Here is a 27,185-nt window from a genome sequence, read left to right on the forward strand (position 1 = left end):
AGGTTTTGTGTTAAGGATCCAAATAAGGCCTCCTTAAGGAGGCCCCCCTACAACAAGGCCTCATTGGGGATGCCCCCCCACAACAAAAAAAGTTCATCTCTTGAAATTCCTCAGTTTGAATTCATAAGGAAGCTTATCCCAGCCAATTTAACCTCACAGCTATTTAAAAACAAAAACACAGATCCATGCAAAGCCGATGAGGATATTCTCTCACCAGAGTAGTTACATTACGGTGAGGGTACAAGCTTCAGTCAGGTCACAGCATGAAATGTTTCAAATGCTTTATTTTTGCATTTTTCAATCACAAAGTCTCACACAAATCACCTCCAGGAAGACTTCCTGATTGATGTGTATAACTCAGCTTAGAGCGGGCAGGGGAAAAAAAAAAGCGATCGCAATGTGTGTTGCTAAAGCAACTCTTATGGCGGATTAGTGTGAAGTAAGCAAAGCGTGAATGTACTAGCAGCATGCTGACCTTGGCTGACTAGGGGATTTTAAAGCTGGCTCCTCACACAATACCCCACCAAACCAAACCACTCCTACAAACTTAGTTCGTAGTTGGCATGACTCTGCATTAGTTGGATACACTGTGATACTCCTATCTTAAAAAAAACAAAAACAGACAGTCCATATGCAATAATATTTGCTCATTCACTTTGAACACGTGTTTGAGTATGTTACTAGAAAGAGTACTTTGGTATCCATTAGTTTAGGGATGCAACATCATACAATATGAGCAGTGAGAGGGGTCTGGTTGATGGAAACGCTTCTACAATGGGGAGTCCAGAAAATATATTCATAACACATTTCTGGCTTTGATTTGGACCTTGAATACTGAAATCTGTTGGAGTCATAGTTCCATGATGAAGCAAGTGTGTTTTATTTGCATACAGGGATCTTAGGAAACAGGGACAGATCACTAAAGAGCCACATGGCCACATGCAAGGGCCATCAGTAAGGGACTGACGGTACAGGTTTAGAGGAAATGTTGGTTAAACTCATTATAAATATAAAAAAGATGTCTCGTTATGTACCTGTTTTAGAGACATGTGATAAAGATCTGCAAATAATCTTTCCTGAAGGATAGCAGGACACAAGAAACAAACAACAGCAACAGCTGTAGCTTTTCTGTGGACATGAAAAGTTGTCCAAATTGAAAATGCAGTTCTTCAAAATATACTATATTTTTTTGGAAGCAGCGGAGTTATTTACTTCGATCTCTCTATGTGTAGCGGTCATATATGGTCTAAAGGGACAAGAGCTATAGCCGTCTGACAAAACATCTGAAAAAAGAACATTCGTTTAAAATCTGCCAACTTGTCACGTCCTTTATGCTGAACTAGCTTTAGACCTTTTATTTTTTTGCTCGCTGTAAAACGATGAGCAATGTCATAGCACTAGAAAGCATTCTGGCTGCTCTTTATCATATCGTTGTAAATTTATCTTGCAACAAATGAATGGAAAGGGTAAGCAGAACTTGAGTCAGTTTGTCAAAGGGTCAGCAAAATGACTGGCAGACAGGAATGAGAAAACAGCAATTTTAGTAGGGCTTCTTTAAAAAACAAGAGATTGATCTCTCTCCTGCAAAGATACCAATCCAGGAGGGATAGTTAAGTAGTAATGATTTTTTTAACAAGTGATTCTTTGCTGAATTTTGGTTGCTTCATTTTCAGTTGTAGTGTGCTAGTCACTTCGTTCACTGATGACAGCCATAAAACCAGCACAAAAAGACACGGGAGGAAAAAAACCTTTTCTTCAGGCTGCTTGAAATGTCATTTATGCTTCCTTCAGTACAGTTGCTCTGATAGAACTGAACATTTTGCCGAAAGACTCATACAGTGGGTCGCAGAAGGTGTGGATGCAGATGGAATAAACTCGGCCAATGCACTGGATCTCAATCAGATAGCTCCTGATGCAGGGCACCACTGCCCAGATGTGGAGGAATGACAAAATAGCAAAGTAAATGCCCCAGATGAGAGCCATGGGAATGCCAAAGAGTGCAGAGAGTAAGCGATAAAACCAGTATTTTGTCACGGTGAAGGTGGTGAAGCTGGCTTTCCAGACCCCGTCAAAACTGTGAGTCCCCTCGGGTTCTGCAATCACATCTTCAAAGTCAATCTGCAGACAAAAGGTGATACAAAGTCAGAAGGAAATCCAAAACCAGCTCTCAAGCCACCAATCTGAAAAAACTCTGTGTAGCAAATTGATTGCACTTTGAATGCTGACAGGTATTGGTTTGAAAGCTGACACATAATGTCCGTGTTGCCCACTACCCAGGGGACCTTGTGCCACTGCAATGCTCACATCTCAAAACACATGCAAGAGAGGATTTTGATGGCAGCTCTTGGGGTGTGTGTGTGGAAATCAGCAATTTGTATTGCACTCTCAAAATTCCTGTGTCAAATGTTTTGACTAAACACATTTTAAAAAGTTTTTAGAACCTTTGCTGCATTTTACAGCCAGTATCTGCAGAAGTTTAATGCTTCTACTGAACTGGTTCTAATCTAAATACCTTGTGGAATGTCATGTAAATGAAATGCTCCAGTCATAAGTCCACCTGATGATACAGCTCAGTCACTGGAAATTCTAGGGGGTTCACTCATGAAATGCTAGGGGTCTCTTTAGTTCTCACCTGTTCTAACTTCCAGAAACCTGCTTGTATTTTACACACAATTTAAGAAGCAGTTGCCCCTTCTCTGCAATGGGGTGTATGTGTGAACCTTTAGTTCAAACAAAAAAAAGTTGCCTGAGAAAATATGCATTTCATGGCTTTACAGTGAAATGCCAAAAGATCCAGGAAATCTGTCATAACATTTCCACAAGAAAAGTAACAGAAACACGTTCAGACAAAATAGTTCATCCACATGTCACATGACCATGTCTTTGATATAACCCATAGCACAGGATATTTTATTACAGCCAAAATAACCAAACAGTGTAGGTATTTCAGATCAACAAGAAAAAGAAAACACAGTGGTCTGGAGCCAAAAGACAACTTGTGGGATTCTATACAGGAATTAGGGTTTCCAGATCACTTCCTGCTTCAAGACCTTGTGTCCTCTCTAAAGAACTGCTCCTGAGGTAACATAGTGTGCAGGAGAAGTGGCGATCTCCCTAAGTACTAAGCAAAGGGCCCTCCATTTGTGCATTGGAACTTTGGTGCCAAGCCTGACATTCCAATGCCTGACATGTTAAAAATATTATTATAGACTATTTCTAAATCTCTTTTGGACTTTTGTATAAAGAGTAAAGAAGAAAGGCTGTCTCACACAATGTTCAGGGGGAAACCCTATGTGCACATTAAAAACAGCAACCCTGCTAAGTAGGTCAGACAGAGAGGAAAAGTGATTGGTCTAAGGCCTCCCAGTGAATTTTATGGCAGTTGGCTAGTCCAGAGAAGACAGTGTTAGTTCTATCAGAGCTTCCAGATTTCTTTTTAATTAAGTTATCATAATTCTGGGGGCCCAGCTCTGATTCAGCCTAAGGCTGCCAACCTCCAGGTGGAAGCCTGGAGATTTCCTAGAATTACAACTGATCTCCAGACAACATTGATCAGTTCTGCTGGAAAAAATGGCTGCTTGGGAGGGTAGACTCTCTCGCATTATACCCCATTAGGGATGCCAGCCTCCAGGTGGGCCCCAGGGATCCCCCAGAATTACAGCTCATCTCCAGACTACAGAGATCAGTAGTGGATGCTTTGGAGGGTGGACTCTATGGCATTGTGGTCCCTGTCCTCCCCAGGCTCCATCCCCAAATCTCCAGAGGTTTCCCAACTTGGATCTGGCAATGCTAGTGGCCAGGGGGGACCTGGCAACCCTATACCCAACAGAGGTCCCTCCCCAGGCTTCACCCCCAAATCTCCAGGAATTTCTCAGCCCAGAGTTGGCAACCCTACTGAGGCCTAAGGAAATGGGGATATAAGCCTCCCCCCATAGTATTTTCCCAACATGAAATGTCCCCAAGGAATTGCTGTTCGCCAAACTAGGGAAACATACAGATATAGATGTACATGCTTCCTCCAGAGGGTCAAATAGCAGCTCTCAAGCTTTCAATTTGGGAAAACAGCATGGGGGTGGGGGGCAGAAGGCTTAAACTCTCTTTTCCCCGATCAGTATTTGGCTCCCACATACTTAACTGTAACATTTTTTTTTAAAGCTAACAGCTGGGATCAGGGAACTCCAGAGGATTAAAAAAAAGGATAAAAGTGATCCCATTTTTCTGTGTCTTTAAATCAGATAATTTTTCTAGTTCGTATGAATGAGTTTTAACTCAGCTTTAGAATGGAAAATAACGCTAAATGAAATTTTATAGGAAAAATGATGGAACTAAATAAATACCTCTAAACCTGCAAATATCTACTGCCATCCACATTCAAAGTGATTAGTATTGAAAAATATGGAAACCTATATTTTGGACGTTTTGTCATTTTAATGCAGAGAACACATTGCTGAGCTGGCAAATCTAACTAAAGAATAATGATTCTGTGATTAAGATCAAAGGAAAATATGCCCCAATTACTTATTTCATATGAGTCTGTTTTATTCTGAGTCAGACCCTATAGTTCAGTACTGTCTACTTTGAGTAGCAGCAGCTCTCCAGGGTCATCTTGTAGAGACAGAACTTTCCGAACATTGCTACCCAAGATGCCTTAACTGGAATTTCTGGAGATTGAACCAGAGACCTTCTGTGATGTGTTCTAGCACTGAGCTACAGGCCGCCCCCCATTTCTGTTGGCAAATTATGAGCTGAGCAGTTTACCCTTTGAGATTTTTTGAGAAATGATATGAAATACTTTCATGTAGCCGCACTCACTCATAAAACACCCTGCTTAGTATCAAAATTAAACTAGATTCTAGAAGAATTATTTCTCATATAAAACAACCCTTCCCTGATGTGTTTGACATTGCTTGGCTTAAAAGAGGTTGTCAAAAATGCTGTTTAGAGCTGTGTCATTAAAAATGAACTACATGTGAGCCACCCCTCCCCATGTTTTCTCACAGTGAAAGAAAATTAATGTCCTTTTCAAAAGGCAACACTGCGTTATGAGAGATTTAATATTGTTCTTAGCACTGCATGTTTTATAGCAAATCAATATTATGGGATTGTTCACATTATACTGTACGAGATGCTGCAGCTACAGGGAAACCATATTCTCTAGTTGGACTATTTAACAAGGACAAGGCCTATTTAGACACTATATGTACGCTGATGTTATCTACCTTATACCAGAGAATTCTAGACAAAAATATCCAGGACCAGATGAAAAAGCATAGGAGTGTCAGGTGACTGTCAGGGATACAAGCATTGGGGTGCCTGGCAGATGCAAGCAACCCAACAGCTAAAACAGATCGTCAGGACTCACCACGCATTGTGAGCAAGCCCTCTGAGGTAACAGAAAACATGCAAGTTTCAGTGGAATTAGGGTGCAGCGTTAGTCAAAAATAGGCAAATGCACAGTAAATTATACATATATATATCTTATTCTGAGTCATTAAATATATGCTCCTATAAAAATTTCATATGTCTTTAGGCAAATGTCGCTATTGTTTAAGCTGGTGCAGAAGTTCAGCTTGAAGCAGCTAAATGAATATTTCACCACATGCACATGTGCTATTCATGAAAGCATGCATGCCTCAGCGAATGGCATGTGATGAAATAACTACGTCAGTCATGCCAGTATAAGGTCTTATACTGCAGTTCAGCTGGGAGGGAAAGCAAAGCAAATCTCAAATTGGTTGAGGAAATGTGCCAGGTAACTGGTGCTGTGTGGCCTCAATATACACCCTCTATAGAAGATACCATTTTGCTAAGGGCTTGGACATTCATGACTGTATGTTTACATGCAGAATTCTCTAGGTTTTTGTCCATTGATGGTTATACTGGATTGTTACTTTGGTGTGCACATTTGGTTCCTTTGTTTATTATAAACCACTCTGAGCTATTGTGAAGGCATGGGAGAAATGTTTAAATAAATAAATGCATGGTTTCTTCTTCAGCCCAGCTGCCAGAGTTGCACATGTGCATTTCCACTCAGAACGTGAGCCTGTCCCTTTTGATTTGAGCAAAATGTTCAGGACTGATTTGGCAAATGATTTTGTCTATAGTAGTGGAGAGATAGCCAATCTTTATTGAACACTCTCAAAATATTTTCTGTACCGCAAGGACCATGATGTTTAATTAACTGGTTAAGAAGTCTATCAACCCACTAAAAAATTAACAGCTTTAACGTGGCACCACAAATTTACTGCCCAATTATTATTATTATTACTAGTCCGTTTATTATTGAAAGACTGCACAAGCCTAGATGATGTCAGTATTGGGGAGCATTACAAATGCACAGTGTTATGGTGCAACTACTATCCTGTTTGAAACCTGTAGCTATAATTGCTCATAAACAGCAGCAACGACAAACAGAGAAAGTGAAGGCATTGTTATGCTAGGTTAGACAACTTTTCATGTATGGCGAGAGATAGAGAATGCAAGAGAAAGAGAATGTGACAGAGAAAGAAAGAGAATGTGACAGAGAATATGAGACAGTGCTAGTGGCGTTCCTGCTGCAGAAAATGAGTGTCCTAAATGTGATGACCAAAACACATTCAAGTGTTGAGGACCTCAGGGTTAAGCATTCAGGAACGTAAGCTGGACATATTTCCATGTCCATGCATTGAACTCAATAAATGTTATCATCATTATAAGGAGATCCTGTAACAGTGTCATTTAATGTTAATTCAAGGGTTTTGAGGTTTTTTTTAAACTACATTATATGTATCATTGTGACATCATAACTCATCTGGAGAGACAAGGAGGAGAGTTGGCCAAGGCTCTTCTCAGGTCCATTCCTCCTTCTGAATCAGTTTGTTATTACATATTTTGATGAATACCGGACGAGAGAACCTGTCATCAAATCCATGTGGTGATTCAGAGTCTTGGGGCCATTTTATGTAGGTGGTGGTAAGCTGCAGGTAATGTCCCACTTCATTTCTCCATACTGTCCAAACACAAAGCAGAAAAGAGCAGAACAAGCTAAACAGACTGAAGAGATAACAGTCATGAGAATGGTAACAAGGGGTACCACTATTTGCTTTATTCCCAGACACAGAAGGATTAAGAATGCCAAGGCAAAATTCTTTTCTAAGTAAATGTGTTATCATTTTCTCCAAGCTGACTGTCAGGACACCTGTGTAGAATTTCCATGGTATCTGGAAGATTTACAAACTATGCCTTGAAATGGGACATAGTTTACTAGGCAAGTTTTTTTGGGATTCCATCACTGAAAGATTTGCTGGGCATCTATTAAAATCATATTTTGGTTCCATTAAGGTCATGCACAAATGCGCAAGAGCACTGCTGGATCAGAACCGTGGTCCATCTCATCCAGCATCCTGTCTCACGTCGTTGGCAACAACACAGAATAGAGGCCAGTCAGCCACTCCTTCACAGGACATGAACACAGTGGAACTTATTATTTTGTAGCCTCTGGGGCATGTCATGAAATACCTGTAACTTGTTTGAAATGCTAACAACACTGTAAATTATGGCAAGGAAAGGAAATCAGCTTTGCCTTTGACCAATGCCAATAAGCTCTGCAAAGGCCTTCTGTTGGGGCTAAACATTCTAAAGACCAGCAGTTTTTCTTCTTCATCAAAAACTCATTTCCTGATTTAAGCAGTGCTTTGTTTTCCTCTACAGTTCGGTAAGATTGCTTCAGCAGTGACTTTGTCTACATGTTGTTATGAGAGGTTAAAGCATTCGTCTCTCTTTATTAATTTTTTTCAAAGAAAAACTTTTAGTAAATCTTCTGTATTTTGGAGATTTATTAGTAGGTTGGAAACATTTATGAAAAATCTATATATATATTTTGAGAGCTGTTTAAAGAAAAAAATCTATTAATAATACAAAGGCACAGCTATGTCCACAATTACGTGTATGAAGAAATACTGCAGCTAAGCACTAATATTTAAGATATTTCACATTTTGGTATGGATGTACTCAGTACTACTACTTGATCAGTGATATTCCTCTGAATTTAGGTAATGGTGTAAAACTTGCAGAATTGGGACCATTTCAATATAAATAAGGAATACCCCTTAATATGTGTAGGGAGGAAATTCCTTAAGAATAAATAAGGACCTTCCCTCCATTCTTCAAGTGGGGCTTGAAGATTTCCTGAAATTACAACTGATCCCCACACTACAGAGATCAGTTCCCTGGGAGAAAATGGCTGCTCTGGAAGGTAAACTCAAAGTCATGGTCCTCTGAGTTCCCTCCCCTCCTTAAACTCTGCCCTCCCAAGCCTCCACCCCCAATTCTCCAAGAATTTCCTAACCCCAGAGTTGGCAACTCCAATTCTTTATGCTTCCCATCTCCCAATCGCATTGATTGTCCTTCAGAAAGTAGGTCTTGGGCATGGTTATGTTTGCTAGGTAAATGTCAGATTGCTAACCAAAATTATTTCCACATTTTACAGAATTGATTTGACATGAGATGTATGCTTTATGAAGAAGAAGTTACTTGGGGCCTGTCTACACTTTATGATTCCCACAGGCAGGCTGCTGAAAGTTCAGAGTTACCAACTCCAGGTTGGGAAATTCCTGGACGTTGTTGGGGGGGGGATCCTGGGGAGGGTCCTTAACCATACAGTCCACCATCCAAAGCTGTCATTTTCTTCAGGGGAGCTGAATGATATAGTCTGTTAATCAGCTGCAATTCCATGGTTTAATTCTTACTTAAGCAATTGTCTGCTGAGTGAGCCATTATGTAGCAAGGACCGGAATGGTGATAGTAGAACTCAATCGGGTTGGTGAGAATATGTATGCACAAAAAGCCAATTGCACTGTATTTGCATGGTTAAGAAGGAATGCAGCGAAAAGCAACTTACCAAACAGCCACAAGCAGGCCAATGAACTGTTGACTTGATTATCAAAAACATCAGCTCCCTGTTCACCACTAGCAAACAGAACTTGAGCCAAACCAGCAGGTGTTCGAGCATCTCTAGCTTCAACTAGTCCGACTTCATAGAACCTGACGGCCTGTCTGTCTCAAATTGTACTTCTTGCCTTTGCCCTTCCACGGCTTGCTCGGCCTCTTGACTCTGACCTCTTGCCTGGGGCCCAGTGCCTTGAACTACATCTGCACTCCTGACAGGTGGACTGACGTGGACAGCCCCTTTGATGTGCCTCAGCCACAGGCCTATGGCCCATCAAAGACTATTTCCAGGTCACGTTTGAGCAGCAGGAAGGACACAGCTGCCTGGCAAATGGTCTATTGTTCCATTTTGTGTATTAAATCCATTGTGGAATTATTTGGCTACAGTAGCAGATTTTGTAAAGTGTAATTTGTTCTGAATAGTGTATAATAAGTAAACTATGTGGTGGAGAAGTCAGCCCAGCTTTTGGTATTTGTAACGTTTTTGATTGAGTATGTAGCTAAATATGGATACAATTTCAAAAGCCTGTATTTGCTTTACATGTACCCAAAGAATGAGTGGGAGAGTGTGTACGAGCTAAGTAATGTTCCTTGCCCCAGGGCCCCAAAATCCTAGAAACAAAATTGGCTCTGAGTTGACACTATTACCACTGTCATTCTTTTAATTACCAAAAGAACAGTAAAGGCTGAGTAGCTGTTTTTTAAAATAATAAAAACCTGTCATTTTCCAAAGTGAATAGTATGTCCTTGCATGCTGAATAACCCAACACGTACAGCAGAAAACAGATAAGATTATCACAATAGGGGAGAGATTTTATCACACTAATGTTCCCATACAGCTCAGTTTCCTTTTTGAAACAATTCACTTGGAGCAAATGCGCATTGCTCATAAAATATCCACAGCTATGACTCACAGAAGTCTCAGTCTGGGGAAACAGGACCATCATAAAACCAGATCATTGCTTTACTGTGACAAGAAGGCTACTTAATTGGGTGGGTCAGTGGGCTTTGTTTTTAGGTTCTGAGCATCCCTTTGGCTATTAGGTGGCAAGTAGCAACCATCTGAATTATTAGCAACCACAAATTAGCCTTAACTAGCAAAAATGCCTGCAGTGATTTTTGCAAAAAACTATAGATGAACTGCAGAGAAAGTCCTGGAACAGGGAAGGGCTTTTTCCCCCTGATCAGCACTTTCCCATTTCCTTTGGAATATACATGTAACCAACAGACTTCCGTGTATTTACGCCAACTTATCAAAGAAACATTACAGTTGGAGGGGGGAAAACATCCTGATAGGTCTACATACGTATCATAGTGATAGATAAAGTACAGGAGAAGAATGTAGGCCTGATTTGGGACACCAAATGTCTATAGTGACCATGTAGCCAGATATTTAGTTTAGAGGGTGGATTGTAATTGTGTAAATCCTCCTTTAAAATCTCTTCTACACTTTAAATCTATTCATAGTCTGTCCGTCCCCCAACACCATTATAAGGCTGTAGACAGAACCCAGATGCTTAGACTAGCCCTGAAGAGTGAGGGGCCCATCACTGGTGAACTACAGTTGATGCTGTATTTGAATTATGTATTTTTGATTTATGTATTTTCCAGAACTGAATCTGATTTTAACCATGTTACTTTTTCTTGGGCACGTCCCCAGGTTGGATCACAGACATGTCCCGGGTTCTCCATGCTTCCCTGGTGTCTAGGCTCCTGATCTGAATCAGGACCATGGTGCACAAAGTCCTGAAACCTGCCCCCTGTGTCATTTTCCAGCCAACCCAAGATTTTATAGCCTCTTTCTTTTGCATTGAACCTCTAAAGTAGGGTTCTCAGTCTACAGGTGGTAGCTGGAGATCTCCTAGAAGTACAATTGATCTCCAGGTTACAGAGATCAGTTCATCTGGAGAAAATGGCTGCTTTGGAGGGTGTGTACTCCAAGGCATGATACCCACCTGAGGTTGCTCCCCTCCCCAGGTTCCACCCACCCCCAAACCTCCAGATATTTCCCAACTGAGAGCTGGCAAACCTACTCTGAGGGAAGGTCTGATTTCAGGGTTGGAGATTCAGCCTGAACCATGGTCTGACCAATACTGGTCAAGGGTGACTAATAGCACAGATACCACACAAAAAGGCGGTGATAGCGGCAAAGGAATGTTATTTCTCTGCAACCATTGCATCAGCTAACTCCCAACAATTTAAGATGTCCCTTCACCTGCTGACTCCTAAATCTGAACTTTTACTGTCTCAGGAACTGGCAATTAGCTGTGACACCGTTGCCAGGTTCTTTGCTGATAAAATTACCAATGCACTCTGACCTGGATGCCACTAGTAAGATAGGCCTGGCAGAAGAAAACGCTTTTAATATGTCATCTGGTCTGATTATGGACCATTTTGACCCAGTTAGTGTGATGGATATTGATGGGATCCTGGGATCAGTGAAGGCCATCACACGTGCACTGGAGACTTGTCCATCCTGGCTGCTTAAATCATGTAAGAACCACATAAATTAGCCTTTATTATCATAAATCAGTCACTAACCCAGGGCACTTTCCCTCAAGCACTCAAACGGGTGGTCATCTGTCCACTACAAAACACCATCCATAGACAAAAATGATGTTGCTAGTTATTATCCAGTCTCTAATCTACCTTTTTTAGGCAAAGTGATTGAGGGAGCAGTACTGGACCAACTCCAGGTCTTCCTGGATAACTCGCAGGATCTAGATCTTCCAGTCTGGTTTCAGGCCAGGCTACAGGACAGAGATGGCTCTAGTTGATGACCTCCACCTGAATGTAGACAAAGGTCATGTTTCTTTGTTGCTCCTCCTGGCTCTATATGAAGCCTTTGATACAGTAGACCATACCATCCTACTGAGGCGACTGGAGGCAGAAGGTATTGGGCTGCTCCTTAGACTGGTTTATATCTTGCCTCCTGAACTGAACTCAAAGTGTTGCCATTGGAGATCAGCTATCTTCAGTTTGGGAGTAGTTATCTTATGGAGTTCCACTGAGTGCAATCTTATCCCAATGTTATTAAACCTCTATGTAAAGCCCTTAGGAGAAACCATTCATAGCTTTGGAAGTGCATGTCATCAATATGTGGATGACACCTAGCTGTACATCTCCCTATCAAATAGTGATGCAGCAGAGGTCTTGAGCGGCTGCCTAACTCTCGTGGTCAAATGACTGAAAGCAAGTAAATTGAAATTGAACCCAGACAAGATGGAAGTGATGCTGGTTGGGAAGTCGGATATCTTGAAGGACATTATGCTTCCCACTTCTGATGGCGTACAGCTAACATTTGCTGATTCAGTTAAGAGCCTTGGGGTTATAGTGGATCCAGCATTACTGCTGGAGGAGCAAGTTAATGCTGCTGCAAAAAATGCTTGATGGCCCCCTACCTTGACTTGGCCAAGCTAGTAGCCTGGATCCATGCCATGGTAACATCGAGACTAGACTACTGTAAAGCACTCTACATAGGTCTCCCCTTGAAGTCAATTCAGAGACCCCAGTTAGTTCAAAACACTGCAGCTAAGTTTTTTGTCAGGAACTAGGTATAACAGGCTTATCATTCCCATTCTGCAGTCACTTCATTGGCTGCCCATCAATTACCGGGCTCAGTTCAAGGTATTGATTATCACAAAACCCTTCATAGCCTTGGTCCCTCATATCTGCAGAACCACCTCTCTCCCTATGCTCCACCCTGACAGCTTTGCTTATCCCAGCAGGGCTTTTGCAGGTACCATCTTGCAAATGGGCAAAATCGATAATCACCTGTACACATGGGTTCTCTGTTGTGGCTCCCATGTTATGGACTGACTTCCCTGATGAGGTTAGAAAGGCTCTCACTCTCCTGACCTTCCACAAACTGTACAAATTAGAATTTTCAAGAGGGCTTTTTGCACAGGTTAAGTAAGACTGTACTGTAATAAATGGTCAGAAAGTTACATTGGTAAAGGGACAGGGACTGTGGCCTATACTGTATTGCTACCTAACACTGCTCCAGATGCTACACCACTTAATGTATCTTGTTTAAAAGATCATGCTTTGTTTCAGCTCTGTTTGAAATTTGTTTGTTTTCACATTTCTGTAGCCAAACCCCTATTGTACATTTCACTGAATGTCCCATCCTGTTGATTATACTTGACTTACACTATGTAATCTGCCTTGAGTCTCAGCAAGGAAGGTGGAACAACAACAACACTAATAATAATTTCCTCATTGAGGTCTGCATATGCACTGACATACGTCCATGTCAGTTTCCTCAATGTAAGTAATAGTGGCTTTCACTGAAGGAAAGCGGCACCTTTGTCTGAGATTCTCCACCCACACAGTGTAGTCCCAATCAGCAAATGCATGCCTAGGAAACATGGGGCCCCACAGAACATATCTAAGGCCCAACCACAGGAAAATCATGTGTTGTTAGGGCCTGGGTTGTGCTGTCACCCTAGTGCTAAAGGGAAGGACATGAAGACTCAGTGCTGAACCATAACAGCAGAGTGTCACATATTTCAAAAAATGTTATGTCACAGCCAGCCTCCTCTAGTGGCGGTCACAGTCACCTATTTTTCCACTACAGTGTTGCAATCAGGTAATTTCAGACTCTGACCTTATGGGGACCCCCTTCAGGGAGGTAATGTGTACTTCATATCTGAAGCACTTGTCTCTTTCCACCCCATACCATTAGCGAGAGATCAATCAGTGATGCCCACTACTCAGTGGGGGTGTCATAGGAACATGACCGTCACCCCTATAATTGCATTTTCAGAAGAGGCCCTATATTAGCCAAACTCTGTAGTACTTTAACTAAAGAGTTAATCCCATGATCTACACCCTGCCATGCTGCCTGATAGAGACGGCTAGATATCTGAAAATGAATTTACTTGTTTTCTTTTGTAAATAAAGATCTTCTTGTAATCTTGGGGGTGGGGAGCTGTATCATCTGACTAATGAGTCTACTCTCTGTGTGCTCTTCAATGTACCATTTTATATTTACTTGCTAGAGACATTTAGATCACCAACTCCCTTAACTGTCCTTTAAAAACCTTGGCCCATGTACTCAACAGCAACAGGCTGACTGAAGGAATGCAGCACTTTCACCTTTAGCTGTGATGGAATATTTTCCCTTTCCTATTTGAGGAGCTGAACTTATCAGTGACTGCATAGTTGAAAACACAGCAAATGTACCAGATATAAACAAAGCTAGGGGGCACATTCATCCCTCATGTAATTCCTCCCAAACCAAATGAACTCTACAACCTAGATAAAGTTGACCTCCTCTTCAGAGACTTCAAAGCTGTTAACAGAGAAGCAAAGAAAGGTCCAGAGAAGTGAAGTAGTTGCTAGGCATCAGTGGTCTGAAATGTTCCAGGTTAGCAGACCAACCCCTGAACTGAGACAAACCTGGTGATTGTGAGTTCTTGTACCACAGTGAACATGTGAAGTCCAAGTATTTTTGGACCCACTGCTTCTTTCAATTTGTATATTATTTGCATGTCTGTTTCATTCAGGAAACATCCATGAACTGGAAAGACAGAGACTGCCCCCACACTGATATGCCTTCACGTGCTGAAAATTTTGTTTTAAATGAACCAGATTGTGGTCTTATTTAGGAGCATTATAACTTCTCCAGGCAAAAAGTGATGCTTCTTACCTTCCCAGCTGTCTCCGAGTACAACCAGTTCATTAATTTGGTCCATTTCATACACTTGATTTGTTCTCTATTGTATGCTTAGAGTGCAAAGTAGGTTAAAAGAAGAGGGTGGCCTCACTTTTACTGCTAGTAGCAATGGGTGTTTTGCTACTGGGATTCAAGCCATAGCCCGAACGGTTGCTTTCTAGCCTCTGACGAGGGAAGGTGTAGATGGCACATCTGCTTTTCCTGCCTCAGCCTGACAAGTGATTTTCAGTGCAATCCAATGCAGAGTTCCACCAATCTAAACTCACTGATTCTGGTGTGACCAGACCAAACAACCTGATCAAAGCAGAAAATCCAAAGTTTGAGCAACCCTGCCAGATGGTTGTCCGGCCTCCATCGAGGAAGATCCCATCACCACACTCAGTAGTTGCTTTCATAATTCCTTTTGAATCCCATGTGCCGGCCACAAAGCCATTTTCGAGCCCAGATACTGGCTCGTATGGGGCTTGCCCAATAATTGCTGTTTTGATCTGTATGCACATGGTTTGCGCACAGGCAGTGTGTCATATAGCAAGCAAACATTTTCCTATGGGGTTATGAATCAGGGGCATTGAAGTTGAAACCAGTACATAAAGGTTCAATTATGCTGCGGGGAAAACCCTGAAGAGTAAACAAAATGAACCTTAGATCTGAATAAACTCAATTACTGGCTAACCAACTGAGATTCTCACAAATGTTCAAAATGCACTCTGTAACAGGAAGAAAGGTAGTGAATGCCTGCTTCCCACATAATCCATAGGATCACTGAAGTCCAAGTGAGACAAAAATTTGTATTTTTAGATCTGAGTGTACCAGGGTAAAACATGCAGACCACACTGTGGAATCTGGATGGCCTCTGAAGCAATTAGCTCATCACCATCTGCTTAGCTAACTTTTGGGATTCATTACAGACTAGAGGGCTAAAGACAAAAAACAGCAACAAACACCATTGTGCTGCCAAGACCAACTCTAAATCCACACATCAGTAAATTTGTTTTTTTAGCTTTTTCCAAAACAAGCAGGAACATTTTTATAGAGTAGAACTTTAAAAAAAGCAAAACCTTCAGTCAGGCTTGTAAGAAGGTCCCTCATGGTGTATAAGAGGGGGCCACCAAGGACACATGCAGGGAAGCCTCTGTAGCCAAAACATTTTTTTTGACTGTCAATAAGGCAAGACTAACGTAGGATGTCTAGGAAAAGAGACTGTTGACTAGCAACTGCTATGGATGTATATGAAAAGCTGTTCTGGATATGTTAGTCCCTAGGAACGCTCTTCCTATTTGAATTGGCTCAAAGCTGGGATCTGGGCTCAGGGCACAGCCCTCACGCTGCCACTTTACCACATGTGCATTCAATCCAGGAAAACCAAGATCAGTGCAAGTTAAAAACAATCAAGGAAGCAAATCAGTTATGGGTTTGATGCAGTTGTGGGTTTGATGCAGAAGCACCAGCAAAGAATGCACAAATAGGCATCATCTTGCCATGCCTCTGGGCGTATGTGTAAAGAGGAAACTCATGACTCTCCCCTGGGGGGGATATGAAGGGTCTGTAGCAGTATTGGCAGTACATGCATTTCTCCATGGGACAAACTTCCCCTTTCACACAAGACTCCAGAAACATGAAAATGTATGTGCCAATCTCACTGCTTCTATGGGCAAAACAAAATTTTATACATAGATGGTGTAGCCAATGCCCTTTTTTACAAAGCAAAAGGAATTTCAAGTGAAGGAGACATTTTGAAGCAGAAAAGTGGCCTGGATTGAGAAAGAAACACCTCTTCCATCTGCTTCTCCCTTATCCTAACTCCTGAAGCAGCTTTTGATTTTTTTTTTAAAAAGGTAACATTACACACCCATCCACTCACCCCCACCCATGCACAAGGTTGGCTTTAAGGAGTAAATTTTGAATCAGCTCTTAATGCTTGATAAACTGTTCAATTGCTCAGAGATAAACATTGGGGGAAATTACAGCTGAGCTCAGACTCAGTTCCTTGTTCACTAATCAAGAAAGATGGCAAACACTCAGAAGACTGCTGTTTACACCTGACATTAACTTCAGTGGTAAAGCATTTCACTTTTGTACCATCTACAGAGATAATAAGCTCCCTAACCTTCCATTGTGGTGCAGTTGATTGCATTCTGTAGGTTGGACAATGTTCCTGTCACTTCCCCACCTCTTTCCCCTTCAGCCCTCGCTGAACTGTGCAACAGCATCATCAAGATGCCAGAATACTAGCAACTTTTGCTTGCTATTTCTGAAGGTTGTTCCCTTTTTAAAAAGCTGGATTCTTTAAAATAAAGATATTGGAGTTCTGAAGTTTTCTTTTGGGGTTATTGTGAAAAGCTACTTATGCTCTGCCCTTGAGTCATTCTGACAGTAGTTTTCAACCATGCCTGAAGAAATTAAAATGAACTGCTACTGAATTCTGTAGCAGTTATTCAACAAAAACAAAAAAACAAGCTTCTCAAGTACACATGCAAAAACTGTAGAGGCACACCCAGCAATAGTTCCAAGAGCACAGTAGTAATGATGATGATAACCCGGTCCTTAACTGCCAGTACAAAAACAACTCTGTAAGTATTCCCCCCCCCCAAATGGTTCATTATAGTCATTATTTTTATGCATACTTGAAGAGTTCTTTTGCCTTGGGCACCCCATCTGTTTTTAGAACTGTTAGGTAGCAACTTTTTAAAAGCATAAACAGAAATTCCAGATTGACGCAGATGCGTAAATAATATACTCAGAAACCAGTATACCTGGTGGGCAAGAGTATGTTAATCTCCAAACCAAGAATCTGGAATATGTTTAATCCTGATGCTAGTTAAATGCCAGCCAGCTGACAGAACTGCTTAAGTGGATGATTTCAATTACTAACTGCACTAGTGGAATGGCTTGATTCTTTCGATCAGTCAAATAGCATTGTAAAGGCCTGTCAGAATTTTGTAGCACATCATTGGCTCAGGAAGTGAACACTTCTGATTCCAACAGAGATTCACTCCCTTGCACAGAATTGCAGCCTTTGTTTTTGTTTTTAAAAGAAACAGAAGCAACGTTCAGCACAAAATTATGGGCTACCCTGTGTAGGAGTTGCCAAAGAGAATAGATACAAGGGTCCCTTTCTCTCTGCCCCACCCTCTTAGGAGGCAAGCATAATCTGGCTGGCTACGATCAGGGATACCAAAAGGCAAAGACCAGTTAGCTGCGTCTCTGGCAGTATTTAATGATTCTGAAAGGCCATGTGTGGGAGTAGGGAAAGGCTGTACTGGTGGAAGAAACAAGAAACACTGGAAAACATGCTAAAAGCATTGAAAGGTCTAAAACATTGATGTTTTCTATATAAACTCCAGAGATGTCAGTAGACTTTTTGTACGTGTAAGGATGTTTGTGCTTTGAAGCCAGATTCTTTCAGCAACAAGCTTCTCTTAGGATAGTGTTTCATTCCTCTCCAACTCTTCTACTGACTTGGCTCAGTCATGTTGTAATCAGAAAGGGGTGGAAAGGAATCACAGTGAAAGATGCTTGGGTAAATAAAGTGACTATAGAGAAAAGCAGAAAGGAGGAGCAAGCACTACATAATTCAATTTACTCCCTATCCGAGTCATGTCCAGAGCTGGCTGTAGATTAGGAACATAAGAAAATCCCTGGTAGGATGGGACTAACAGTGTATCTCATCTAGCATGCTGCTAGTAACAGAGGCCAGCAAGATGCCTATGGGTAAATTTTAAGTGGGATAAAGTCTCCCTTGCTGTCCATCCTTAACATCCTGCATTCAAAGGTTAAGGACTATGGGTTTGGAGACTTCATTTTGCTATTATTGGTAACAGCTGTTGATAGGCATATGCTCTATGACTTTTTAATTTTTATCAAAAAGTCATTTTAAGACATGGGTAACAAAACGCCAATGATAATTTATCTTAGGGAAAAGCAGCTTTATGAGGGGATGGTTCTTAGTGGAGAAATAGCGAGTGCTTGACTGTACAATCATAAGCAGATATCCTTCTTAGACTATTGACTTCAACAGAATGGTAAAACTGTGCAAAGGATTGCACTGTAAGTCTCTTTGCATCTTCTGCCACTCCTTGCCCCACCAAATCTCTTTTCACTCCCTCCCAAATTTTGGTCAAGTTGATATCCTTAAAAACCTGGATCCAAAGAGTGCAACCATATACAACATGCTCAGATGAAGAATTTTATGCAACTCAAAAGTTCGATACTGCTTCACTTATTTTGTAGTTTTAAGGGCATGTCTGCGTGAGATCTTGCTGCTCGGTTGATCTGTGCAGTAACTATAGAGCGCTCCAAGCAGTACTCAAATATGTGCAGACCTTGCACTGGAAAGCAAATGAAACTTGTGAACAAAGGAAGCCAAACTCCTGTGACACAATTTCTCCATTTTATTCCTGAGTTTAACTTGTCTGTATGGGAAGTTCTTGATATTTACCAGTGATTTTAACCTGTTTTGCCATGACCTTGGGTTACAGCAATAAAGTTCAACTGTGGGGAGGGAAAAGAGTGTTGCAGGCCAATAAAGCTAAACAAGGTATTATCTACACATTCCAAGTGGCAAAAATTACCAAGCTTTGTAGGACTTCTGCCTGGCCCGATTGCTGGCATCTTCTGCACTGCTTGCTACAACTTGAAGTTTCTTTATCTGGTGCTTTGGAAAACTATGTAGCAACTTCTCTTGTACATGGGGGAAGCACATTCCAGGCTTTCCCTAAATTATGAGAATTAAAAAAATAGTGAAGCCCTACAGAACAGACTCTTTGTCTCCTGCCAGATCATTTGTCTTCTGTGGCTCGTTTAGGCTTTTATGTGACTGTGTAGGTGTTAGCATGGAACGAACAAGAAATGCAAATCTGCTGAGCCAGTAGCTAAAATGCTCAGAATTCTGGGATTGGAGGTGGGCCACAAATATTCAACAGTCAGCAGAACTGCAACACATGCAACCCTCTAGATCTAACAAGCTTTCATTTTATGGCCTTGAGTTGTACCATGTGCTTAATCCAGAAACATTACTAACCCTACTTTCTGGACTCTCAGGCAGCAGAATACCTGTTTCACCCATTAGACATACATCAAAAGGGAAAATCTCTCCTTTTACCACTGTCTGAATGACAATGTGGGTTAAAGAAAAGTTTAGGCTATTGAAAATGCACCCTTAGAGCAGCCACTCTATTAGTATTAGCAGCATTAAAGTCACCCTCCATTGGCTCCTCCCACGGAGGTAAAATGCCCCATTTCATTAGGCACCTCACAGATACAGAGGAAGAAAGATCAGGCATCAAACCTGTGATGCATGAGGGTCTTAAATCCAGCTACGACAATTCCTGACTGACAGACTGATATTGTCTCCGGCTGAGTTAGGAAACTGTAGCTTGAAGCAACTCTCCATGAAATACTTGCTTCAGACCACAGGCACAGAGGATGAGTCATGTGTTTGTGAGATGCACATTAATTTTTTGTCAGTATGCTGAGACATGTTTCTCACATTTGCAAACAACCAATGGGCCTAACAAGCTCAAAATATCCCACCTGTCCATCATACCATATTCTATCCTGCCTCCTTCTCCGTGAGTCTCGGGGCAGCTTACATGGTTATTCTCTCCCTCACTTAACCTCATAACAATTCTGTCAGGCAAATTCTGGCTGTTCTGCATCCTGACTTTCTAGTTTTCCATGTTCTATTCTACTCTGCACTAATCAGATCTTGTCTTGGAATAGCATACATAGCTCTGGGGGGCATGTTTTAAGAAGGCTGTAGACAACGGATGTGGAAGGATAGTGATGGTGGTGGTCTGGAAAACAAGTCCTAACTGGAAAGTTTGAATGGTTTATTCTAGAGAAGACTGTGCTCTTCAAATACCTGAGGGGTTCTCAAATAGAAGGCAGACTTGTTTTCTGGTGTTCCAGAGGGCAAGTCTAGATCTAATGGTCTTCAACTACAGGAGATTTCAGTTTAATATTAGGAGAAACTTCTTAACGGGAACAGCAGTTTGACACTAGAGCCAATGACATAGTGAGGGAAGGCTGTGTCTCAGTGGAGGTTTTCAAGCACAGAATGTACAGCAATCTATCAGGAATGCTTTAGAGTGGGTTTCCTGTATTGTGTAGAACTAGATGGCCGAGAAGGCCCCTTACAACCCTATGGTTCTATCCTCCAGCAGGGGGAGGATAGGGTCTCTCTGCTTGCATTCTGAAGTAGTACAGTACAGGAGTACCATTTTCTAAACTGTTTGTGCAGATGAATCTTCAGTATGTGGTAGAAGCCAGCACAGAATGTTAGCATGATTCCCTAATCACAGGAATCTTAAAGAAGTTCCTGTTGAATGTCACACTTTGGTGGTATTCCCATCTGATACCTGCCACTTGGCCCTGACTCAAATAACAAGTGCAGAATGCAAAAACACTTATTTGTCTTCGTGAAGTTAGACAACATGTTGCTGCTTTCCTACAGCAACACTCTGAATACAGACCTGCAGAAGAAAATGCTGCACGCAATTACGAAAACAATACAAAAACAAGAGTCAGGATGATACAATATTTTTTAGTGGTAACTTCCATGACATTTACATGTGTGTATATGACAAAAATAATGTCCTGAGGGTTTTGAAACACTGTTTGAAGTCATTCTTGATTGTCCCATTTTCTTTGGGTCACAATGATGTATTGCCATTTTTGGTATTTCACTTTGGGGAGGTCCCCCCCACCATGGCAAAAGGCCTTCTTTCCCCAGTAGAATTCATCTTTCTCTGTTGAGTAATGTTGTCTGGTGCTATCTGGATTCCACTGAGCTTTGGACATATGATTAATCCTCAGAAGGTTTTGTTGCTTTGGGAACTGCTAAATAATGAGCTAGAAAATATGCTCTTCTCTGAACAAACTTCTTTCCACATCCATCTTTCCTTAAGAACCAACTGCAATGCTCAGGGAAAATAGTTCCATTTTAGAATGCGGATGTGGGCTTTTGGATTGTTTCTGCCTACCAAAATCTTCCCACTAGCACTTCAGGGAGAAGGGTTCTAGAATTAATCCTGATGTGCTAGCTTTCAAAACATAGGCAGTATTTGATATGGGAAAACACTCCAACATAATCTCCTGTCTGTGTCTTGAGCTTCTACATCAATACTAAATTCACAACAAAGCAAAAGGCAATATAAAAACCACAGTTTCACATAAACATAACCAGCAGTAACACATATGTGAGGATTTTGTAGGCACCAGAAGTACTTTGGAATAGACTTGCCTTAAACTAGGTCAGAAAAGGATAGGCATGATGAACCTTCCCTGGGGCAGGAATTCCATAATCTTGGTCCCACTACAGAAAAGCCTTTGTAATAGTTCTCACAGTGAGGAAATATGAAGCAAGGCTTCTGAAGTTGACCTGAGTTGATTAGCTCTAAAGGAAGAGATGTGTAATGACAGAACCAAAGATTGTGAAGATCCTGTTTGGTACACAATGCACTCAAGTATCAATGCAAGTCACTGCAACAGGAGACGGCTAGATTTCAAACCTGCCTGAATGGCATGCTCTCCCTAATCCTAGATACGCAGGGGCTACCTGTGATTACTCAGTGGTGATGGAGTTATATTCTGTACAGACTTGGGCACATTCTCTTCTTTATTCCGAACTGCCTGACTGGTTTTAAAAACTGGCAACAAAAATAAGTTCTAGAACTGATTCCACAGTCATCAAATTCAGCCATTGGTACTTTGTGACCTTGGACAATCAGATACTGAAAACACACATCCTGCTGCTCATTTGTTCACAAAAAAGCCCCCTCAAACAAACAAAAAACACCTCCTGCTTCGTCCTTCTATGCCAACAGAACAAAATTATTTCCCCCAAAGTACTACATCAGAGCAACTGGGAACTGTACCATCCTGCTGCTTATCAGGGCAATCTTAGGCAGAGTAACTCCAGGCTAGGTCTATAGAAATGGAGCAACTATGAACAGGACTGCACTGTTTGTAATGGGGGACTGCAGATGGGTGGCTTTTTTGCAAATTCCAACAAGCCTGATCTATAACTATCTCTGGCCACCAACTTTGCAATAGGATGCGAGTTCTGCCAAAAAAAGATTCCTTTATTTCTCTGACCCAGATGGGCCCTGATAACAATTTCCACTGACCCAGATTTGTTGGAATGGCCAAAGTTTAACATTTGCACCATCAAGTGATCCAGAAGGGCCCCATGCCAAGTCAGTTAATGGTTTCTCCTCCCCTTCTTTTGGCATTTTTAGGTTGGAAAAAGACCTCCCTCTCCACCTTTGCCTTCATTTGGCTCAGGCAGAGTATCTGCGTGTTTCCAGCTCTGTGAATAAAACCAGGTCCACATAATGGAATTAGTGCAGGATTTCTTCCAGGTTCATGAGCAGCGAGTCGTTGCATTCAGTTAAGCCTTCTCTGCTTTCCTAAGCCTTTCACCCAATTAAAGAAATCATGTGGTCTGATCTTATGCACCTTTACTTGGAAGGAAGTCCCCCCCCCCCCGCCAGCATGTCCACAAGATTGTGGTCATGCTAATATAATTGCATCAGTTTTAATTTGATTAACACTGTCCAGAATGTGCACAGGAATAAACAATTTTCCTGGAGAAAATAAAAAGTGTAGTTTTTAAAGTATGTTCTAGCAAGTACCATGCTAAAAGAGGCATTCCCTCTGGAAAAAGAGGGAAGGGAATGGAGCTTTTTAGATACTGCTTGGCACCTGGTTTTAATGATACTAGGAAGATTTTTTTAAACATAAAACCCGCCACACTGGTGTGGCTGGCACCTTTCTACTAATCAAAAGCATTGCAACCATATGCTTTTCTTATTTTCTTTCATATTCCAAGGGGAATTATATCCTCTCTTTCAAAAAAAGAAACCATCTAGTCCTACCTTCTGAGGGCATCTTGATACTTGTATTTTTCCTCATGCAATGCATTTTTTCCTATTTAGTCAGGCAACCTGCAGGAAGTTTTATTTCAGGACAGTGAATTGCCAAGTACTATTCCAGTTATGGGGACATGCTGAATGCAATGTTTCTATTGGCTGCTTGGCACAACTGAAGTACTTTTAATACCCAGTAACGTTAACCATCATGCTCAGAAACCAACACACAATTGCTTAAAACAGCTTTCCCTAATGGAGGCCAAAACAAACTGCCTTAGTGCTAGAACAGCTACTGTTTTTCCTTTGTGGATGTGCTCGGTAATTTTAAAAACATGTTCCTATTCACAACAACCTTGTGAGGCTGGGTCATTCTCATTCTCCTTTCACACATGAGCAACTGAGGTCAAGAAATACTAACTGGCCTGGGGGCTTAACTCCAGAAAAGAGGTGTGAGATATATTCTTCCAGAGAAATAATGATCCAGTGGGCAAATGCCAATAAATAACTTCAGGTCAACAGCTCCAATCAGAAAATAAATAGGAAGAAATTTCATTCTGTAACAGGATATACTTCCTTTGCAGGAACTTTCTTGAACATGTTGCTTATTTGTTGGAAGCTTGCCAGGATTCCCAAACAAAGATAAATGTACAAAATCACATGCAGCTTATCATATGATAACTCAGCATCACAATCCACCCATCCCTTTCAAAAGTGCAGGGGACAGACAACTAACATTCCAGCACAGCGTGATGACAAATGGTTAAAGAACCCGCCACCACTGTGATCCCAGTTTCCTGGGGGAGTCCCTGCCCTTTCTCCCTTGATTTTCCAAAGCAAACCATACCTCTCCCCACCACCCCGCAAGCCACCTACTACACCCAGGCATCCTTTTACCCTCTTCCTTTCCCTGGCAGCCTCATGTTTGGAGGCTATCACGGCTTCTTTGCTTGGGAGGGGGGGGAGTATGTGGCTTCTTACCTTGACCACATCGTCGTTGAGATGCTTGGGGTCTCGATTGACCAGGTCGATTTCCTTCGTGTGCACGTCGTGGATCTCCTTCTCGTTCATCTCATCGGCCATGGCCTTGTTGTTGGGCTTGTAGATGTTGCCTTGCTCCCTGATGGGCGCGGTGTACAAAAAGCCCTAGAAAAGGGGAGGGTGGGGGGACGATCAGCCCGCCGCACTATAAACGGCGCGGGGGAAGCGGAGCGCCCCGACGTTTCACCGCCTCCTCGGATGTCAGCAGAGCTGCTGGAGCACACGCGGAGGCCAGAGGAGCTCCGTCCGGGGAATGCCCCACGGCTTGCTTTTTAAATGGACGCAAAGTACCTACACCACACCCCTCGGTACCAGCCGGAGCCGCGACTCCCGCACCAGCCGCCAGGGGGCCTCTCCGGGCGCACGCAGCACTCGGGCGAAGCCAAAGGGACTCCGCTGGGGAAAACGGCACCGCGCGATTCCTCGAGGGCCCTTTCCCAAGGAGAAACCCGCTGGATCCTAAATGACCCCTCTGGCCATTTACGCATGGGAGGATTGCCCTTGGGTTTGCCGCTCTCTAGATGCACCTTTCCCCCATCCAAATGCTCACAACTCTGCATGGGGGCTTATTGTTGAGTTCTGAGCATTTGGATGGGGAAAAGGTGCACCTAGAGAGCACCAAGGAAAATCCTCCCATGCGTAAATGTCTTCTTCCCACGCGCGCCGGCGTTCAGGTCCCAGCCAAGCCCTGCACATCTTAACGCCGTTTGAGGATCGCGACCCTGAATCCCTATCTGGGAGACAGTTCACCCGGCACCCTTGGGCCTCGCCTCTCTGTCTCTTATTCAGCGGCAGACCTGGTCACCTGATTTCTCCAGGCAACTCGTGTTGGCGCTGGCGGCGGGGAACCGCTACGGCTATCCTCCCCAAAAAGGCAAAGGAGGGAATGACTTTCACAGAATCCAAGAAACTTTGCCCAAGTTTTGCAAACGAGACGCGCTCCTTGGGAAGGGTGCGTGTGCGTCTCATCCTAAAACGTAGCCTCGGGGATTAATTAGTTAATTGTCCGGAATCTGTACCAATCTCAGGATCCTCAGTTAGGGATCCCGACCACCCATAAACACGCATTGAGCGGATGCGAGAAGCTTCACTCTTCAAGCCCTCTGTTAAATTGTAAGGGGCGATGAAAGAGGCATCCGCCGAAAGGTCCACCAACGCCTCTCTGCAACGCCTCCAATCCACAAAGGCCACTTATGCATGGGAGGTTTTGCCTTGGATCTGCTGCTCTCTAGACGCACATTTTGCCCATCCAAATTCTCAAAACTCTACACGAGGGCTTATTGTTGAGTTTTAAGAACTTGGATGGGCAAAATGTGCGTCTAGAGAGCAGCAGATCCAAGACAAAAAAAAAAAAAAAAAAAAACCATGTATAAATGGCCAAAGTTGCCAGCAGTGCCTTCTTTTTCCTTCAGAGGACCTCCCTAAAAGCGAGGCGAAATATTTTCCCCGTAGCCCGGAACCACTCCCCATTGAAACAGAATTAGCTGGCTTTTACCCGGGGGTCGTGTAAACATAAACCCCTTCGCACGCTCTAAAATACTCTGATCTAATTCGGCTGGGAGTTGACAGAACATTTCATTTGAAAAAAAAAAAAAAAAACCAACTTCCCGGCGCTTCCAGAGCGTCCCTTAGACAGACGCACTTTTACTTTGGGGATACTTCCTTTTGCTTGGCAATAATTAGATTATCTCCCCTTTGGGGAGGGTCGGGGAGCTCGATTGCAGGCTTTTTTGCACAGGCAGCAGGAGAGTATATCTGCAAAGCGACACCCCCCCACCCCGCCCCACCACTTACTCTAGCGTAGTCTCACTTGAAGGTCGGGTTGAAGCCCGCGTAGCCTCCACTGCAGCCTCGGAACGGCCTGAAGTGGAGTGGGGGGGGGGGGGAGAGGCTAGGCAAAAGCCGAGTCTTGGGTGGGGGAGCAAACAAGTGCCCAAGCCAGAAGATCGGATTACTAGCACAAACAGACCAATCACCCCCGATTGCCCTGCAAAAACAGTCTGTCTCTAACTTTGCAAAAAAAGAAAAAAAAGAAAAAAAAAAGAGAGAGAGAGACTCTTCGCGGGGAAGAACAAGATAAGGGAAGAGCCAAGAGTGCTCTCTGAGACGGCTGGAGCAGGTACGCGATGCCAGGAACGCAAAGCAGCTTAAAAAAAAATGTGCAAAGCAAAGTCCTCCTACCTCTGAGTCTACGTATTTGCTCCCAGACATGCTTGTCCTGGGTTCGCTGGAGGCTCTGCAGAGGGGTTCTCTGAAGGGGTTCTCTGAATTATAATTTAAAGGATCCGAAGGAGGAAGATCCTGTATTGTTTTTTTTAAAAAAACAAATATCGAGCTGCCGAGTGGGAGGTAGCTGCGAGTTCTTTGGCTGGCTGCCCGCCAGGGGTTTGTTCTGCCGGCTGTGGGCTTGGTGGAGAGAGCAGGGAGGTCCTAGGCACATCCCTAAGATGCTGTGAGCAGCAGTGGGGTGGGAAAGGGTGAATGCAGGACGCGCTGGGGCTATCCCAGCCGCCTCCCCCACGGTTTTTTTTTTGGAAACTTGAGGCTATGCCTTGCCTAGTCGCAGCAACCATAAAAGTACACACAGGCGCGCTTGCAAAGATCCAGGCGACGCGGTTGCCTCTGGGGCCATTTATGCCCGGGAGGTTTTGCCTTGGATTTGCCGCTCT

At 42.7% G+C, this 27,185-nt stretch overlaps 1 protein-coding gene across 2 annotated transcripts; it reads right to left on the reverse strand.

Moving 5' to 3' along the window:
• Positions 1-1,560: 1,560 nt before the first annotated feature.
• Positions 1,561-26,768, reverse strand: CAV1 (caveolin 1). 2 transcript variants are annotated; one of them, XM_056846703.1, is made up of 3 exons: positions 26,698-26,768; positions 24,457-24,621; positions 1,561-2,118 (listed from the first exon to the last, which is right to left on the reverse strand). In XM_056846703.1, exons 1-3 carry the CDS (start codon positions 26,725-26,727, stop codon positions 1,777-1,779), a joined length of 537 nt encoding a protein of 178 aa, XP_056702681.1. In that variant the 5' UTR covers positions 26,728-26,768; the 3' UTR covers positions 1,561-1,776. The 2 variants fall into 2 exon arrangements, with proteins under 2 accessions (XP_056702681.1, XP_056702682.1); XM_056846704.1 differs by lacking the exon at positions 26,698-26,768 and adding an exon at positions 26,311-26,358.
• Positions 26,769-27,185: the final 417 nt, after the last annotated feature.

The sequence above is a fragment of the Euleptes europaea genome, chromosome 3 (assembly GCF_029931775.1).
Source record: "Euleptes europaea isolate rEulEur1 chromosome 3, rEulEur1.hap1, whole genome shotgun sequence".
NCBI classification, from domain to species: domain Eukaryota; kingdom Metazoa; phylum Chordata; class Lepidosauria; order Squamata; family Sphaerodactylidae; genus Euleptes; species Euleptes europaea.